This window comes from Molothrus aeneus, chromosome 1 (assembly GCF_037042795.1).
Source record: "Molothrus aeneus isolate 106 chromosome 1, BPBGC_Maene_1.0, whole genome shotgun sequence".
NCBI lineage: Eukaryota > Metazoa > Chordata > Aves > Passeriformes > Icteridae > Molothrus > Molothrus aeneus.
In genome coordinates, this window is record NC_089646.1 from 118,806,988 (window position 1) to 118,824,765 (window position 17,778).

Here is a 17,778-nt window from a genome sequence, read left to right on the forward strand (position 1 = left end):
CAAAAACAACTGCCGATTCCCTCGCCAGCCAGCTCGCTGGGACATTTTTATAATTCTTTTACTCTGTTGTTGGAGGACTCCAATTAGCCTCAAACTGGAGATCGCAGCTTGTGTGTGAAACAGGCAGCTGGCACGCAATCCTCCCTGAAGTTGTTTCCTTTCCTTTTTCCTGAGATTTAGCGAAGGGGGGGAAGGGGTTGGAGTCACATGGATACAAAGCTTTTGATTAATGTCCAAGTCTCTGCTGCTGCGGAGGCTTTCCAACCTCTGAGCTAGCAGGGCGAGCTGGGAACCAGTGACCGCTCGTTTCCTCCGGGCTGTGTCCCCTTCCTGACGGGAAAGGAGCGCGCTCGGGGGTGGCTCGTCGCCTGCGGACCTCGGGCGGCGGCGGAGCGGGGTGAGCGGGGGCTGCGCGGCTGGGGAGCGGCCGGAGCCGGCCCCGCGGTGTAACTTGGCGGGGTCTTTGTTGTCCTTGTCCGCAGCGCAGCGCCGGGGCGCTCGGGGGAAGGCGCCGGGCTGGGAGCACCGATCCTCCTCGCCGCACCATGACAGAAGAAAGCAAGGGGGAAGGCAAGGGGGAGAGCGGGAAGGACTTGGAGAAGCAGCTTCGCTTACGCGTGTGCGTCCTCAACGAGCTGCTGAAGACGGAGCGGGACTACGTGGGCACGCTGGAGTTCCTGGTGTCGGTGAGCGGCGGCGCCGGGGCCCGCGGCCGCTGCGCGGGGCAGGGGAGCGCCCCAGCCGGGACTGCCGGCAGGGAAAGGGCTGCACCCCAGGTTTTGCCTAAAGGGGAGGGAGAGTAACAGGTTTTGAGATAGCCGAAGAGGGGTCGTGCGTTCCTCCCTCCCCGCCTCGCCCCCCCGTCCCCCGGCCGCGCTTTGGCACTGATGCTCTCGCGTCTCCGCGAGTGGAAGCGGATGGGGGCGATGGGTTTGGGCTCCCCCAAACCTAACGGGCTTCCGGGGCTTGTGTTCATTTTAGGATGCCGTAGGGTATTCCACTACTTGCGACAGTCTTGGAAACCCAGCGGTGCAGGGGGAGGGAGCAGGACAGAGGGGGTGCTGGTGTGCAGCAGCTGCTTGGCATTAAAGCCACATGTGGCACTCACTCCCGTCTTGTGATAGGGGGTCAGCTGGGAAGGTAGTGCGTTCTGCTGAGCTCTGTGTGACAGTTTGAGCTTCCTTCTACATTTGATGGGATTGTTGGTGGCTGGTAATACCCTAGTTAGAAAGGCAGGAGTTCTCACTCAAAAAGCCAAAGGGACAAATTATTGCAGAACAGATGTGGCCAGTGTTTCATTCGTGCCTGATCTTGGTAGCATCACTTTAGGGCTCTGATGTGATAAATATGTTCAAATCAGCTGCTTCAGATTGCAAAAGTATTCACAGTAGCCCCATCATACATTTCTCCCCTCCTGTCCCATTGAAGAGGGGAAATCCTTCCAACTGCAAACTTCCTGCCTTGCTGCCTTGAGAATTGTGGACTTTCTGCTTATTACCATGAAAGAGGAAATTCTTAAGTTGGCTGTGACAGGGAGAATAAAAGCACAGACATTGGAGTGAAATAAGATCTACAGAGTAGCTTATTTTCTCCATATGTTTATCCTCAGCAGCACCATGAAAAATGGTAAACGGTCCAATGTGTTGGGGTGGTTTGTTTTTATTTTAAGTTTAGGATGTATGTTTGAAAAAGAGCTTGTGTGATTATTTTACTTGCTTCTATTTAGTGGTCAGGTTTTACCTGCTTTAAAAAAAACTATTCTAGGGCGATGTTCTTCCATATTTTACCTTAACCCACAAATTTGGGTTTGCCAGAGTCTTGAATTTCAGCAAATTTGAAGAGTTTGTAATATCTTTAATATTGAATTCTAAGGTTTTAGACATAAGATATTTTAATTCAAGCAGTAAGTGCTCGAATTCTCCCAAGGATCAGAATCTGTGTTTCAAGTTCTATCCAGACACTGAATTCAGTAATAAGTCTTTTTGCAGTTTGGATCAAGATGATCTAAATAAATCATATGGAGAAAGGGAGAAGGGTTGGTGTTAAATACTTGGTTCTACATCAACTTTTCAGATTCATTAACAGTTGTGGACACGGTTCAAGTGACTGTTCAGAGATGTAAGTCCTTCACAGAGAAATGTCACATGTTCTAATTGTACCACAGTTTTATTTGAGGAAGCAACCTCTGAGTTTTTCTTTGGTCTACCTGCTAGGACTGCTGTTGAGATCAGCTGGTGGAATTGTGAGGGCCACTGGACTAGGGCCAGTATGGAGACCATGACATTGATTTTATGTAAGCCATCAAAACCATCACTGAGTGAGTGGTTTATGTTCCAGCCAAAGTTAACAGTTCGACTTCCAGGTCATCTCAGTGTCGTCAGTGGAGCTCATTGAGGTGGAAACCACCTTTCCTTTATGACTGAGATGCTGAAGCCAGTTATAGTTTCTCTGAGAGTTTGCTCTGAGTATCTGCAGTTTTCGCTGTAGTTAATAGGAAATAGGGTATTCACTTAGATAAATGAAAAACACCCTGTGCATGGCTGGAGAATGAAGAGGTTATAAAGGAGGAAGTGACTTGCTGGTCTGTGTCAACATGGGAAATGCTTTGCTGGTTTCCCTACACTGGAAACATACCTACTATATGCTAGATTTATTTAGGTTCTTTTGTTTATGTTGTAATGAAGGACTATTGCTCAGAACAGATTTCTGGTTGGTTATTTAAAGTCTTTTTTCCCTCCTACTCTGTGATTGCTCATCCTCCGCTTATCAGGGTAGTGAGAAGTAGCTTGGCTTGTATGTTCTTTCAAAATTCTGTAACACTGTAAGGTGCAAAGCAGAAGATTTGATATACATGTAACTTTATTAGATAGAAGTAGCTGAGTAGTCATTCCCATGTGAATTCATTCACCTCTTCTTTTTTGGCTTTATGCTGTGTAAATACATTATATTGTTTTACATCTGCACTCATCACAAAACAAATCTCACTGAAAAGGTCTGTTTGTATTAATGTTATTCTTTTGTGTCTCCTGAATCTTCCAGTAATAAACTGTAGTAGTGTTGAGATTTCAGTGATACAGAGCAATAAGAATTTTGGGCCAATTGCAGTGGGATCTGTAAACATATGTGAGGTGGATAAACTTAAGTCACCCAGTAGTTGTAGCAATGTTGGAAGGAGGAGGCATGCACAGGAAATTATGAATAAATATACTTATACTTTTCCTTCAGATGTTTCATTGTAACATTTAGAGTGTCATTGCAATACCAGAGTTTTTGTCCCTTCTAGCATTTCTTAAAAGTAACAAGTGATGGAAGAATTTACTTAAGACACTAAAAGACCTTTTAAAACTATATCTGTAGACAGAGGTTTTTATTTTTATTAAGCTACAATATTAAGTTTCTGTTATGAACAATTGATACTTTATTGGCTAAATTAGCAATTGGACTTTTTCTGCTTTTGGATGTTCTTGCTGGTGATCGTGCCACTTTCCTGTGGCAAAATCTTTGCTTTCCAATGAAAGAGAAGGTTTACTTGCAAGAAGAGAGGAAAATCTTTCTTTCTTATCAAAATGCATGTTCTGGAAGGACAAAAAGTAACACTTGGTGGATATTTGCACTGTCTAAAATAATTACATGTCATCCAACTGTGTGACTGAATAATTAATAATTACCTTGAGTACTTATGGTAAAGATGCTTTAAAAAAAAGTTTTGACATTATCAATATGTACCTTATCTCCTTCATTTTTTATAGCAAATGTCTGTATTTACTGTGATCTGTGTAAACATAAGGAAAATTTCCTATGTTGTCCTTTAAGCACAATTAGTCTGGAGAAAAGGAGACTGAGGGAAAGCTTTATTACTCTTTACGAGTACCTGAAAGGAAGCTGTAGTGAGGTAAGAATCAGTCTTTTTTCCCCAGCTGACAAGTGCCAGGACAAGAGGAAATGGCCCCAGGCAATGCTAGGGGAGGTGTGGATTGGGTATTAGGAAAAACTGATTCACTGGATGGGTGTTCAGGCATTGGAATAGGCTGCCCAGGGAAGTGGTGGAATCGCCATCCCTGGAGATGCTCAAAAAACATTCAGATGTGGCACCTGGGGACATGGTTTAGTGGAGAACATGGCAGTGGCTGGGTTACTGGTTGAACCTGGTGATCTTGGAGTTCTTTTCCAACATTAACGATTCTATTCTATGACTAGCTAACTGGAGCAAAACTGCATAAACTTTTCTGAGATTCCTTGGTCTGTGATTTTATGCTGGGGAACATATGATTTTTAATGAGAGTTTTAAAAAAATAGTTGGGTTTTTTTGTCATTTGCAGAATGTTTTCATGAGGGGTTTCATTTACTGTGTAATCAGGGTACACACTTAAATCCTCAACAAAGCAGTAGTAAAGAGACCAGTAAAACTGTGGGCAGAAGTTGATGAGACATTAAAAAATATTTAATAGTAAGGAGTTGCTAAAAAGTGGCTAGTTTAATTTGTCACCTTATTACTTGATAGAAGGCTTAGTTTTTATGTTTGTGATTTACACTAATTGACTGGCCACTAAGGTAAACCAGGCCATAAAGAATTTTAGGATGCATGTACATATATGCATATACACATTTAAAATGTACATGTATATTTTTTGGAAAGAAACTTTATTTTGAAATAGAAATTGGAAATGTAATTGATCTGCTACACTTGGTACTTCAGGGGATATCCATGGAAGTAGAGTTTAATTTCCTATGGCAGCAATTGTTTCTCTGGCACAGTTTTGTGTTCTGACAAATTTGATGTTGATGGGAATAGAAGCAGATGTTGGCACTCCTGAAAGCCTTCCCCACGGCCTCAGCTGGGGTGGCTAGTTAGGTCTTGAAGCAGCTGGGGCAAAAAAACAAAGCTAGTTTATTATGTGGAGTACAGTATGGTTTACAGAATCTCTCAGTGAATATATATATGTTTCTGCCAGTTAACTCCCAAGTATCAGTTTGATTTTATTACAACCTACTGTACTATCTTCTGCTTGCACTAAAGTGAAAAAATGGTTAGTTTTCTGTAAATGTGCCCTGTTAAGGGAAGCTGAATCCTTGCTTTTCAATTGATATAAAGAGATATTGTTTATAAGGTTTGTTGTGCAGCCTTTTCAGTGTCTGTGTGACTCCTCGGCTTCTGTGTTCCCCTGCTGAACATTCCCTGTCTCTTGGCTCAATATTTCTCTGACTTTTGAGCAGACTAATTATTTGGAGAAGTCATTACAGTAATTGAGACTTCAGGTAACCTTTATAGTTAAATTCAGTGTTACTAACCCTGGCTGGCAATAGAGGATTTATGTCCTGGATGAAAGATACTCAAATAGTTATACTATATAATAAAGTTAGGTGTTGGGCTTTCCACAAAAAAGAACAACTTAGAAGTGATATTTTATGGCTGTGGTTTGATACAAAAACAGTGTGTCTGTGTGTGTTGTTTTTGTGTGCATGTGTGTATATATCACAGAATACCTTAAATTGGAAGGATCCCATAAGGATCATCTGGTCCCACTCACTGAATATGTTATATGTATATCTCAATTACAGTGATGATTAGTGGCTTCATAGTGCTTTTCATAATTGCATTTATATTTTATAAAAGGGATTTAAATGAATGGAAGGGAAGGGTTTTAGCTGGCTGCATTTTTTGATAAGGTTATGTGATTTCCTTTCTCTTCAGGAAAAGAAAAACAACATTCTATGGCTACTTCATCATAAAAAGTCAAAAGGAAGTGCAAACACAATTACCATAGAAAGTCAATATCTTTTCCATTCACTTCCAATTTCTGTTTTTAACTTGCTGAAGTGTTAACAAAAAATGTGAGTGTGGCATTCTATTTTTATTTGACTTTGCTTGTCTGTATCCATGGCACCACCTGTGGTCCCTATCAGAGTAAGGGTAACTGCTTAAAAGCTGTTTATTTCTTTGTAACACCTGCCCCAAGGTGGAACACTCTGCTGTATGGAGTGGATTAGCAAGAAAGATTTTTTTTTCATGTGAGTGTCTTTACTAGGTGAGCGCAGAATTCATGCAATGGAGGACAATGGCAAAAAGCAGAGTTTTTTTCTGAAGAATTTTTGAGTATGTATCTTATCTTGTTTGGAATTGGAGGGATTTATGCTAGACAATGACAAATGTTTCATACTTTTCAATGTATTTCCTCTTACTGCTCTCAGATGCACTTAGATTATATTGTGAAAAACTCTTCTTTGGGAAGAAAGGTGGTTTGTTGAGCTGTTCAGTGAAAAGTTTAGAATACTGAAAGGAGAAATCATTGTTCCATAGCATTTAAGAAACTTATCTGTTCTTAAGACTTATTGTAGATTAAGACTTAATCTTTTGAAGCCTATAATATGCTTAGAAATGTTGTACAACTTCATGATTTATCTGTATTTATAAATAATATTTGCAGTGTTCCAGTTATTTCTTTGCTCTGCCTTACAGCTCAGTCCTAACTCTCCTGGCACATGTATTTCACAAATTTATAGTGTGAGTTGCTAATTTAGAAGAGGCTACTTGAGGGGGACCATCCATCAAAACACCCAGGTTTAAGTTCTTCCATGCAGCCTAATGCTGTTGAATAGTATGCTGTTTGCAGTGATTTCACGTAGGGGGATAGAATATAAGGAAATAAAGGTAGAATGGAAAGTAATCTTAGCCCCTAAAGAGTTGCAGCTGGGTTAATTACTAAAGATTAGGAGCAGGCCTGACTTTAACAAGCCACAGCTGTAGCCAATCAGGAGAGTGCTATAAAGGAGTGGATTGGGTGGCTGAGGGGAATTGGAGTCAGTTGTCTGCTGTGAGGACAAGGAGGAGTCAGTGCCTGGAGGAGCTGCCTGTGAGAAACGTCAAGGAGGTATGAAACTCTTGCACTAAGGAGATGACAATGTGAAACCTTTGCAATATAATGACAACAATTTCCAATATTTATGGAGATATATTTTTAACTCCCTTTTGTAGTAATTTTTGTCACCATTTTATGAACACCAAGCTTAAAAACCAGGCATCCCTAGGTTGGTTTGTATTTATTTGGTAAGATTAGCATGAAGAGCAATTTTGTCAATTAGACAAAGTTAAAGTCATTGTAACTTTTCAATTTCTCACATGTATTACAACATGTGAGAAATTGAAAAGTTCTTTACGTGGGAAACTGAAAGGAGCTGTCCTTTGGCCAAAATAAATCCAAGCTGGCTGTAGTTGACCTAAGATACTGGTTGGAAGGATTTGCTAATCTGCAGAAGGCTATAACTGTGTATCTCTAAGTAAAGTATATGTCCCTGTTTGGAAAGGAATTGGATTTCCCATGAATGAAATACAGGCTTGAGCAAGGTAGTGAATTTTATTTAAGACTTTACCTTTTTATACGAGTGTCTTGAAGAACTTCTTGTACTCACATACTCATGCATAATCTTTTTCAGAAATTTTATCTAACTGTTTTTGCTTTAGGACTCAACTATGTGTATATTGATTCAGTTTTTTGTTTGGGATTGAGCAGGGTTGTCTCTGTCTTTGGTGAACATGTGGGTTGGTGTGGGATTGGCTACTCAGGAGGCAGGAAAGAATGGAGATAGCAAAGTGGAGTCACCACTTCTGGAGGTGTTCAAGAGGTGTCTGAATCTGGTGCTGGGTGAGCACCAGATTTAGTGATAGTGTTTTAGTGGCAGAGTCCTGTTCCTGGGATGGAACTGTACAGGCTGGGGGCTAGAAAGCAGCTTTACAGAGGTTACTCTGGGAGTACTTCTGAGCAAGAACTGGAATAGGAATCAGCATTGTACCCTTTCAGTGCAGAAAAGAATCAGCATCCTGGGACTGTTCTAGCGAGGGTGTTGGTGAAGGGAGGTGACTCTTTACCCTCTGCTCTACATCTGTGAGGCTTCTGAGAGTCAAATTTTTGGCTCCCTAATTGAGGAAATAGTTTTACCTACTGACACAAGTCTGGTGCTGACCAGCAAGGTGAGGAGGGGCCAGGACCATATTGCTGCAAAGAGCCTGAGGGAGCAAGGGGTCTTTGGCCTTGAGAAGGTTAGGTGGAATTTTTATTGTTGTCCACAACTTCCCTGATGGCTAGATGTGGGCAAGATGCAGCCACATTCCTTTCAGAAGTGCACAGTGGAAGAAGGGGAGGCCATGGAAGATAGGAACTCCAATGTGGTGTGAAGGGAAAAAATATTGCTTACAATAAAACTGGTCAAAAAATGGTATAAGTTGCTCAGAGGCTTTTTTAAATTTTTCCTTAAAGGTCATCTAGGCAAGATTGGACTACCTGTTCTAGTTGACACTGCTCTGTTCAAGCAATTGGGCTAGATGACCTCCTTTCCAACCTCCATGAGTCATCACTTTGCAATTTATTGCTATGACAGAAAAAAGGCTGACTGCCTTGAAGTTTCAGCCAGTTTCAGGAGAACAGAATTTTCAGGGTTGCATCTCTACTTTATTTCCTTTATACTCTGAAATTGCAGTGCAGATAGCCAGGCTGTACTGTTCAGCAAGCAATTATTCAAAATTTAAGAGAAAACTCAGGTACATAGTTTTGGGTTTCTAAAAAAATTTTCAACTGTATAATTTTTGCTCAGGAAACAGATCATCTGGCACTTTTGTACTATTTTTCTATTCAGAGATGTCTTAGTGCATTGCTTTCATTAATAAATCAAACCTGTGTAGCTCTACGAATGGGAAACTTAGATCTTGATTTTTGGCTCCCTGTGGAAGTTTGTGCCAGAACCAGAAATGTAATCTGATGTCTTGATTCCCAGTTCACGACTCTGACAGCGAAGCAACTCTTTCCCTTCATATATAATTGATGCTAAAAGAATGGTTGTCTACTTAAAATGTCTGGGAAGCTGCAAGGACAACTGTTCAAAGCTAGCTCCATTTTGTGCAAGCTTGATTGCTCCTGGGATTGTATCATAGGCTGCTCACAAATGAGTTTATCCCATTGTAGGGACAGAACTGAGAAATTAGGGGTTGGTTGACACTTATTTTAGACCCCATGAGACCTCCAGATTGTCCATTGTGCTTTTGGCAGTCTGGCTGCCGAGTCATCTGGCATGAGCTTTCGAGTTCAAAGCTGAAGAACATGAAGGGAATGTGTAGGAGAAACAGATAGAACGGAAGTGAGTACTGGAAAAAACAGTAATATATTGCAGTAAGGTGACTTTCTTTATTTCAGTGTAATTTGTATGATGCAGGCCCCTTAACAAATTGATAATATCTTGATGAGTGAAGCAGAATAAATATCTAATCCTTGACATTCCTAGGGAAGTTTTATATGAATTCTCACTTCAAAATGACATTTCTCTGTGGCTGTTGATACTTGTGTCTGAATTTTAAATATATTATATGTTTTTAAAATTTATTATATGGCATGTTTACCTTCTATATGTATTTTTGCCTATTATAATAACTAGAACAAGTGACCAGTATCAATTAATATGATGGTGAATTTACATTAAAACCGTATTTCATAATTTGATCTCTGAAGTAAATTTTTAATTTTCTAAGGCTGTTTAAAAGGAGTCATTCCTAGAGTGAGGGATGAATGTGTTCCTACGTGTTGACTTAACAATCCCAGTCTCTTTATGTCTAAATCAAATATATTGTGACAGAGTGATTGATGTCTGGGATGCTATGAATTTGTGCAACAAGGCTGGAAAAACTCTTCATTTTATTTCTTAGTATGTGCTAAGTTACTCCATATCCTTATAGTCTTTGGGTAAGGTATCTGTATTCCTAGAAGAAATAGCATACAATTGAATGCTTTTTGAATGACAATATCCTCTGACTGTGTAGTGTGAGTGTGGTCTTTGCTCTAAGAGTCACAGAGGCATTTGAGACTTAAACAGATGTGGCAGCACCTGAAGCTCTGCAGGGTACAAGCACCACTTTCCTTAAAAAGATACCACAGCCTGACCATGTAGAGGGGAAAAAAGTGGCACACACCTGTAGAGTTAGTGTTGTGTCACTTGTAAAATGTTTGTGGCTGAATAGTTGGTATTTATCATTTTGTTGTCTGGGAGGGAGAACTATTTTGCAGAAGCCATAGGAAGCAGGAAGGCAATAAATAAGTCCAGATTCAAAGAACGCCTTTGTAAAAATGGCCAGCCTACATTTATAATGAGAGCTGCTTCCTTCCTTCTAGTGTCTGTTGGTTTTTTTTCATAAAAGGTATGGTAAAATACTACTTAAAAATGAACTTGCAGAATATGATAATGACCTAAAATGAGATGGGCTGGAAGGAACCCGTGAATTGCTGTGACAGATTTAAGAAAAGGTCTAGCCTGCTGCCCTGATTCTGGCCAGGACAGGGTTAATTTTTGCAGCAGACAGGAGGGGGCATGGCTAGGACATGGAGGTTATTCTGTGCCCTCTCAAATCATCAGTGGGAGAGGGGAAAAGGGAATCTCTTGGGGATAAAGGGATCCATTCTGGTCAGGGTAGCCTGGTGGAGATGATGGTCAGGTACTACTGTTTCCGTCCGAATTGTTCACCTCTTTCTTGTGCCCTCTGCCATTAGTGATGTCGCTGTTACTGTTAATTTTCTTATCTCATTGCTGTTTCCAGTACATTGTTCTTATCTCAACCTGTGTTCTTTACCTTTTGTGCCTCAAATTTTCTTCTCCAGCCCACCACAAGGGGAGGGGGGATCGGGGGCTGAGTGAATCAGTGATGTGTGGTTTCAGTGGAAGCACTAAACTGAGGAATACCATTACTAAACTATACCACACAGTAGGTTTTTTTGGTATTTTTTTGGTAATAGTAAGTAGTAGGATTACTTATGGAGTCTGTGCTTCATGACTGGGGGCTGTCCACTCTGAAGAGTGTAGATGTAGTACCTTGTTGCAAACTAAGTAATTTCTGAGTTTGATTACTTTATTTTTCTATTTGTGTATTTTTTTGGCATCTGTAACTTCCAAATGTGCATCCCATAAAAGAATTCCTTTTGTGCATTTTAAATATCCTGTCTCAAAAATGTGCTAAGTACTTACATCACTATTTTTCTCATTGGAAATCTATTTATTCTTTTTATGAAACCCCTTTCATACTTTCCATCATCTTTCAAATTCCTTTGTGATGAATTCTCCTGGTGTCAGTATCCTTGATCTTCTGCCTAATTTCGTTCTAAGTGTTTGCGGTTTTCAGAGGGCAAAAACTAACATCCCCAAATGTGTGTGATAGATGTTTGAGGTACTGAATTATGAGGTACTGAATTATGACAAGAAAAGTCATACTTGTCATTATAACATCTTCCTTGACTGAAAGGTGTTAGAATTCTGTTCATCCTTCTGCAATGTGTAATTAGCACCTTACTTAGGCCCTTTTTTTACCTCTTTACTTACCTTTGAATTTCAAAAGTGGTATTTTTAGAGATTGGGCAAGGTTCTTGACCTATGACTTGCAGCTCCCATTTGCTTTTTCTTACAATTCTGTTTTGCTGTGTGAATGGGAAAAGATCTAGAAAGAGGTCTCAGTGAAGGATTAAGTAGCGAACCAGGAATAAATAGGAACAGTAAGAGTTATGAGATTACATTTCTGTGCTCTGGAAATTGGAAGGAGAAAATATAAAGGAAAAATACACTAGTAAGGTTGAGAAGGAAGAGAAAGGGTTACTGAAATTAGTTCTAAAAATGAAAACTTGCACAAAAATCCCCTTTGAAACATGGCAAGTTTGTGATGTGATTTCCTCATACTGTAGTATGTGTGTGAATAAGGCAGGCATCACTGGCTTTTGCAGTGTCAAATTAGATGCTGCTCATGGTCCCAGAAGTTAACTATGTTATTGGATGTTTGCTGTGAGTGGGGAGCTGCACAAGACATCTTCAAATACAGTCAGCTTGAGCTGTGAAAATACCATTATCTTTGAATTTGGTTATTGTGTGCTAATTTGCTTTTATGATAAAATATGAAATTTCAATAATTATCAAGAGATAATTGAAAGTTTTTTTATTGGCAAGAGCAGTATGTGAGCTGTCTTTAGTTGATCCCTTTTATCAGTAAAAGGGACCCCCAGGTTTTTGGAAGGGTGTGACTGATTGAACATTTCAAAAGTGCTAAATTGTAAATTACTTCCATAATCTTAGAAATATCTTTGGCAGAGCTGAGATCTTTCTGTGGCCTAGAGTTACAGTGGTGACATATTAAGTAGAAGGATTGTATCTGTTGTTTTCTCTAAGTGGAAAGGTTCATTTTCTATTAAGATGTTGGTCTTGTAGTTCAGTTACACAGAATAACACATAAACACCATTAATAATAATACTGAAAATAATGAATAGAAATTACTAAATTAATTGGTTGTAGACCACATTTAAATATCTTGTAATGTACCTGTAAGGATTCTTTATGTGGGCAGGTGCAGAAGAGTGAAGAGCTGATAGCAGTAACTTTTTATTTACTTAAGGGTTCATTTATCTCTTTGACACTGCATGAGATCCTGTTTATTAAGAATAATGCCTGGAAGTTGGCAGTTATATTCCGTATGAGTGTGTTAATTTCTTCCCATATGCTACAAGGTTGTCCTCACAGGAAATAAAGGGACTTTTTCCCATGTTTAGTTGTACTGAACTGTTACAATTGTCAGACTGGACAGAAACAATGGGAAGGAAAGTTTCCTGTTTTCTGCAGATATTGAAGTGGTCTTCGACCCTTACCAAGGAAGATCTTCATTCTCACTGGGGCTACACAGAGAACTGATTGTCATTACTCTATGAAGATGCTGTCATCTCTCTTGAAACAGTGTTTCCCTCTTAAATGTTTTAAGGCAATTTACGGTCCGTTCTATCCGTCTCAATTACATCTCAGTATTTGCGCTTAGAAGTAGCAAATTGACAGCAGGGAATGCTTCAAGTTGCCTCTTTATAAACACTCAGATATATTATGCTGTGTTTAGAATAGTTTTAGATAGGTGATGAAATAAAGCTTGGGACTGACTGATACCCTCAAAAGACAAGCAGAGCAGAATATAAATTTAGTAGACTTGGAAGCTTTTCACAATAGGAAGGATTTGAACTACAAAAGGGAAACATGCTTTGTTTTTAGTCTGCTCTGCCAGCACAAAATTGGGGAAGGATGGTAAATCAGCATCTTGGCAAATACTCTGATGATATTTTCATGTGAAGGTAAATTATGCTGATACTGCTACAATATAAACTCTGGTTTTACATAGGTAGGGAAAGACACAGACTCTGACTGGCCCTCCAAAAATACTGTGAAAATCTTTTTAGGCATTTTCAGCCTTTAAGTTCCAAAGAGATTGCATGTCTTTAAATTTCACATATTTGTGTTATAGAACATTCCCACGAGTTGTGGGAGATGACCATCAGCTATGATTAAAGATTATTTTAAATGGAATACATGAAGATAAATTTGAAGAGGAGCTGTACTACTGGTAGAATTACTTGATAATTTCATTCAGATGACCAACTTCTTTCAAGTTAAAAAAAATTTTTTTAGAAAGTAAAATTGGGCTTTATTGTTAGAGTAGTTTATCATCTGTTATACTATAAATTTTTAAGTAATTAAGTTGACTAGTTAAAACTCAATCTCATTAAGTTTGAATTTAGTAATGCACTTTTCAACATATACAATCCAGTAAAACATAGATTTTCCAAATTAATTTGCAGGGTACTTCTTCACTGAGAAATATTTTTGATTCCTTCACACGCTTTGAGTCTGAGTCAAAATTTTCTGGTGAATTGGTTAACAAAGATTCTCTTGTTTCTCTGTCAAATTTATTTGGTATACAAATGCCACTTTAAAATGGTTATCAATGCTGTATTGCATAAAATACTCTGTTGTCCTGATATTTAAACAGTTTTTATGTAGATTACTATACAGTATTTGTGAGCAAGTGATGCTGGAAGTTGCTGTATCATGAAGGATAAAAAAAATGAAGGACCAACTGAAGTTTATTTGGGCATCCTCTGAGAAATGTGTACTGGAAATACACTGGCTTAATGAGTTTTCATCTCTATTACAGCAGCATCCAGCACAGAAAGTAACAATTTTTGCACTTGTAGATTTTGCTAATAAAAAAATCTTGGTGTTTGGACCAAATGAGATATTCTTATTACAGTAAAAAAAAAAAAAAAATTACCACCATGACAGCTATTATACATTTGCATATTGCATATCTTTGTAATGAAAAATTCCCCGTATTTACTTGCCAAGTGCAATTTGGCTTTTGACTGCAAGAACTGTTAGATGTAAAACAGGGCTTTGGCAAAATGTTATTTTGTGTCTAAAATGTTTGTTCTTTGTATGCTGTTGTCTTTCTTAATGTACCATGGCAGTAAAGGCTGTAATGGCTATTCCAGTCCTTTTCCTGTTGTTTTCCAGCCACCAAACAACTCTGGGATAATACAATGCTTTGACTTTCCTATTTTGACTTTTTCCTATTTATTTCTAAAACTTTTAATTTCACTTCTTATTAAAAAATTGAAATTAAAAAAAAAACCTTTTCATTAATTTTTAATAAGAGTAAATGTTTCTCGTATTCTGACTGGTGGTAACAAATAAAGCATTTACTACAGTTATGCCACAGACTTTGAAAAGGAATTTACCAGTATATCAGAGCAATTCTTGTTGCTGACCCTTTACTCTTCCATTTCTGCAAATTTATTTACTTGGTTTTGTCTTGCAGGAGATGATGAATGGTTATTGGTAGATAACTGGACTTGAGATAGGTGCAACATTCAATGTCAATAGGGCAGCTGTAGCCTTACTGTGCACTACAGATGGGAAACAAATATTAGCATATTAAATATCCTTATTGCAGTATCAAGTTTTGTACAGTGAAAGATTTGAGGTTTTTTTTTTTTGTGGTTAATGAAAAATGTACATGAACTGCAGATTTTCCACATGCAACCAAATTCCACTTCTCAGGTTTTAAGAGAAAAATGAAGCATTTTAAAATAATATATTTGGCCTTTTGAAAGCTTCTGCTGCTACAATAAACCCCAATATTTTGAGGGATTACTGTTTTCACATATTTTGGGAAAAGTGGCTACATGAGGTGCTATCAAATACTGCCTTTCTATGTAAAGACTTGTCTCATCACTTTATAAATTAGTTTCTACTTCAGCAGATTGTAATATGCAGATATATCTAGCCCTGTGTTCCTAGTGTATATTTAATTCTGATTTACATGCATGCACCAAATATTACATGGATTTAAAGCCATGATGAGTCATGAACAGACCTAAGATGTGAATATGGTTAACATAAGTTATGAGACTGTCTTAGCCTGGGCACAAAATCAGGCTAAGACCTGAGAAACCAGACTGCTGGTTACATTTCAGATTCTCCTCAGATCTCCAGTGCTTCTGGTGCAAAGTGAAAACTGTTCAGTAAAAACTGCCAGCACCCTGCTACCCCCCCCTCCCCATTCACATGGGGCCAGGACTTAGGCAAGGCACTTTGCTGCATGCACTTTGACTTCATACCTTTTTTACTGCTCTTTTAATAACTAGTACTCAGGACTTTGCCACCTGGCCTTGGGGAATTAGATACTGCTGCTCCTGCCCAACAGAGGCTTTGATTTTTTTAATTAACAAGTCTTTGTCTGGTTTTTCCCTTAATGAGAGAGAATGTCTTCAGTGATAAGTACTTTGATAAATGAAGAATGAAAATACATTTAGATTGTTCCAAATTTTCTGAAAGCAAACTTTTACACAGCAGACTTCTAAATTTGTATGCTCATACTTATGTATGTCCATTTAAATGGAAATTTTGGGGAAACAAACTTTCCTTAGATTATAGGGCAAGGAAGGGAATGGGCTGCTGATGATATTCTAATACCCATTTTCTTTTCAGGTTTGTTTTAGGGGCAAGTAAAGCTATGCTAAATATGAATAAAAATACAATTATGGCTGTGCAATATATATATAAGAAAGTGGTTGTGGGGTTGATCCTAACCTGAGGCATTTACTAGAGATGCCTCTGTCAGGAGTTATCTAGCTAGTAAATGGATGAAGACAAACTTGGGTAGGAGGCTTTGTGTCTTTCCTTTCTTTGCTCAGTTACTGAATTAAGTAAAATATCCTTTCTGAAAGCTGAATAATAGATTTGTCCCTTGTTTCTTTATTGGTGTTATCATAGAATGGTTAGGATTGGGAGGAATACTAAAAATCATCTATGTCCAATCCCTCTGCCATGGGCAAGGAGCCTTCCACTAAATCACGTTACTCAAAGCCTCATTTAGCCTGCCTTCAACAGGTGGAGTCCACAACCTCCCTGGGCAACCTGTTCCTGTGTGAAGTTTGTTAGATCTTCTCAAACCCAGTCTCCTACAGTGAGTAGCGCTTCACTCTCCCAGTTCCTGCTTCCACCTTTTGCAGCTTGGGTGATGTGGCCGGGATAGTTGCTGGTGAAGACAGAGGTAATATGGCATTGGGTGCCTCAGCCTTGTCCATGTCCTGATAACCAGGTTACCAGTGGTGTCCTTCCTGAGAGGACCCCACATTTTCCCTAGTCTTCTGTTGCTGATGTACCTAAGGAAGCTCGTTTTGTTACCCTTGATGTCCTTGGCCAGATTTACTTCTGCCACTACTTTAACTTTCCTAACCATCTCCCTGGCTGTTTGGAGAATTTCTCTGTATTCTTCTTGGGCTACCTTTCCCTGCTTCCACCCTTTTAAAGCTACCTGTTTGTGTTAAATTTGTCCAAGGGCTACTTGTTCATCCATGCCTGGAATTCTTTCCTGATTTCTTGTTACTTCAGAAGATTTCCATTGGATTTATCTATTAATTTTCTGCTTTAGATTTCCATTGAAAACGATTCCTTATGCTGTGAAGAATTCCTTTATTCATATAATTTTTTTTACTTTCAGTCTTTTCTGCCTGCTTCTAGTATGAATAAAAGAAGACAGCTTTTGTCGCCTCTCTTTGGTAACCAAAAAATGAATTCATTAAGTGACCATGAATAAAATACTTGTTTCCAGAAGCGTACTTAATGTTTGTGTTTGTAAAGGCTTTTACTGGAGCTACTGTATATGCTCAAAAAAGCAAAAAGAAATTAACATTATCCTGGAACTCTAGTGTCATAATGGAAGTGTTTTGCTTAGTTCAAATAAATATTTAGTATGAATGTCCAAATTTACATTAGCTAAGAAGACTCTTAATGTGTATTGTAGATTGTGTATCCTGATAATAGTGCTGGATAACACATAATGGATAAGCATTCTCAAAATGCCAGAGTTATTCTGAGATTTGCTTGTTGTTGATGGTGCATTCAGACTTCCATTGTTTGGAACAACTGGAACTCAATCCATACAGTTCCTGTCAGAAGTGCCACTTGCTGTGAGGTGGGTATTCTGACAACTGGCATCTGGAGTCATTGCTGAATCAAAGATGGGAGGGAGCAGAGACAGACACTGAGGAATGCTGCAAAAACTCCTAGCCCAGCCAATAAAAAAAATTGCAAAATAGGAGACTTGAGTGTCTAGAATTTTATTTTCTTGGCCTAAGCATTTAAAAAGTTCTGGGTAACAAAGTTTGAGTGTGTACTTATGAATGCTGGAGGCTTTCTATGGGTGTCCTGGATTTGGTTAGGGAAATAGCACATAGGGCTAAATTTAATTGTCTTAGTGACATGTCTGAACCTCTAGCTAGTTCATTCTAAAAAATGGTAGATTGGTAGATTGGCCTACCATAGTACAAGAACACATGATGTGAAAGGCTGCTGCACCATTCAGTTCAGCAGGATCAGTGGTATGAAAAAGTAGCCAGCAGCATTGGTGGGGGAAAGTGGAGCAGGCTTTGAGGGCCTAGAGG

General features: G+C 39.0%; 1 protein-coding gene across 1 annotated transcript in view; it reads left to right on the forward strand.

Annotated features, from left to right (window-relative positions):
* The first annotated feature begins 299 nt into the window (after nucleotides 1–299).
* The window catches only part of PREX2 (phosphatidylinositol-3,4,5-trisphosphate dependent Rac exchange factor 2), a 173,363-nt gene continuing 155,884 nt past the window's right edge, over nucleotides 300–17,778 (forward strand). The window contains exons 1-2 of the mRNA XM_066563765.1: nucleotides 300–397; nucleotides 483–686. Coding sequence (XP_066419862.1) covers nucleotides 546–686 — 141 coding nt within the window. The 5' untranslated portion in view covers nucleotides 300–397; nucleotides 483–545. The remainder of the gene's footprint in view (nucleotides 398–482; nucleotides 687–17,778) is intronic.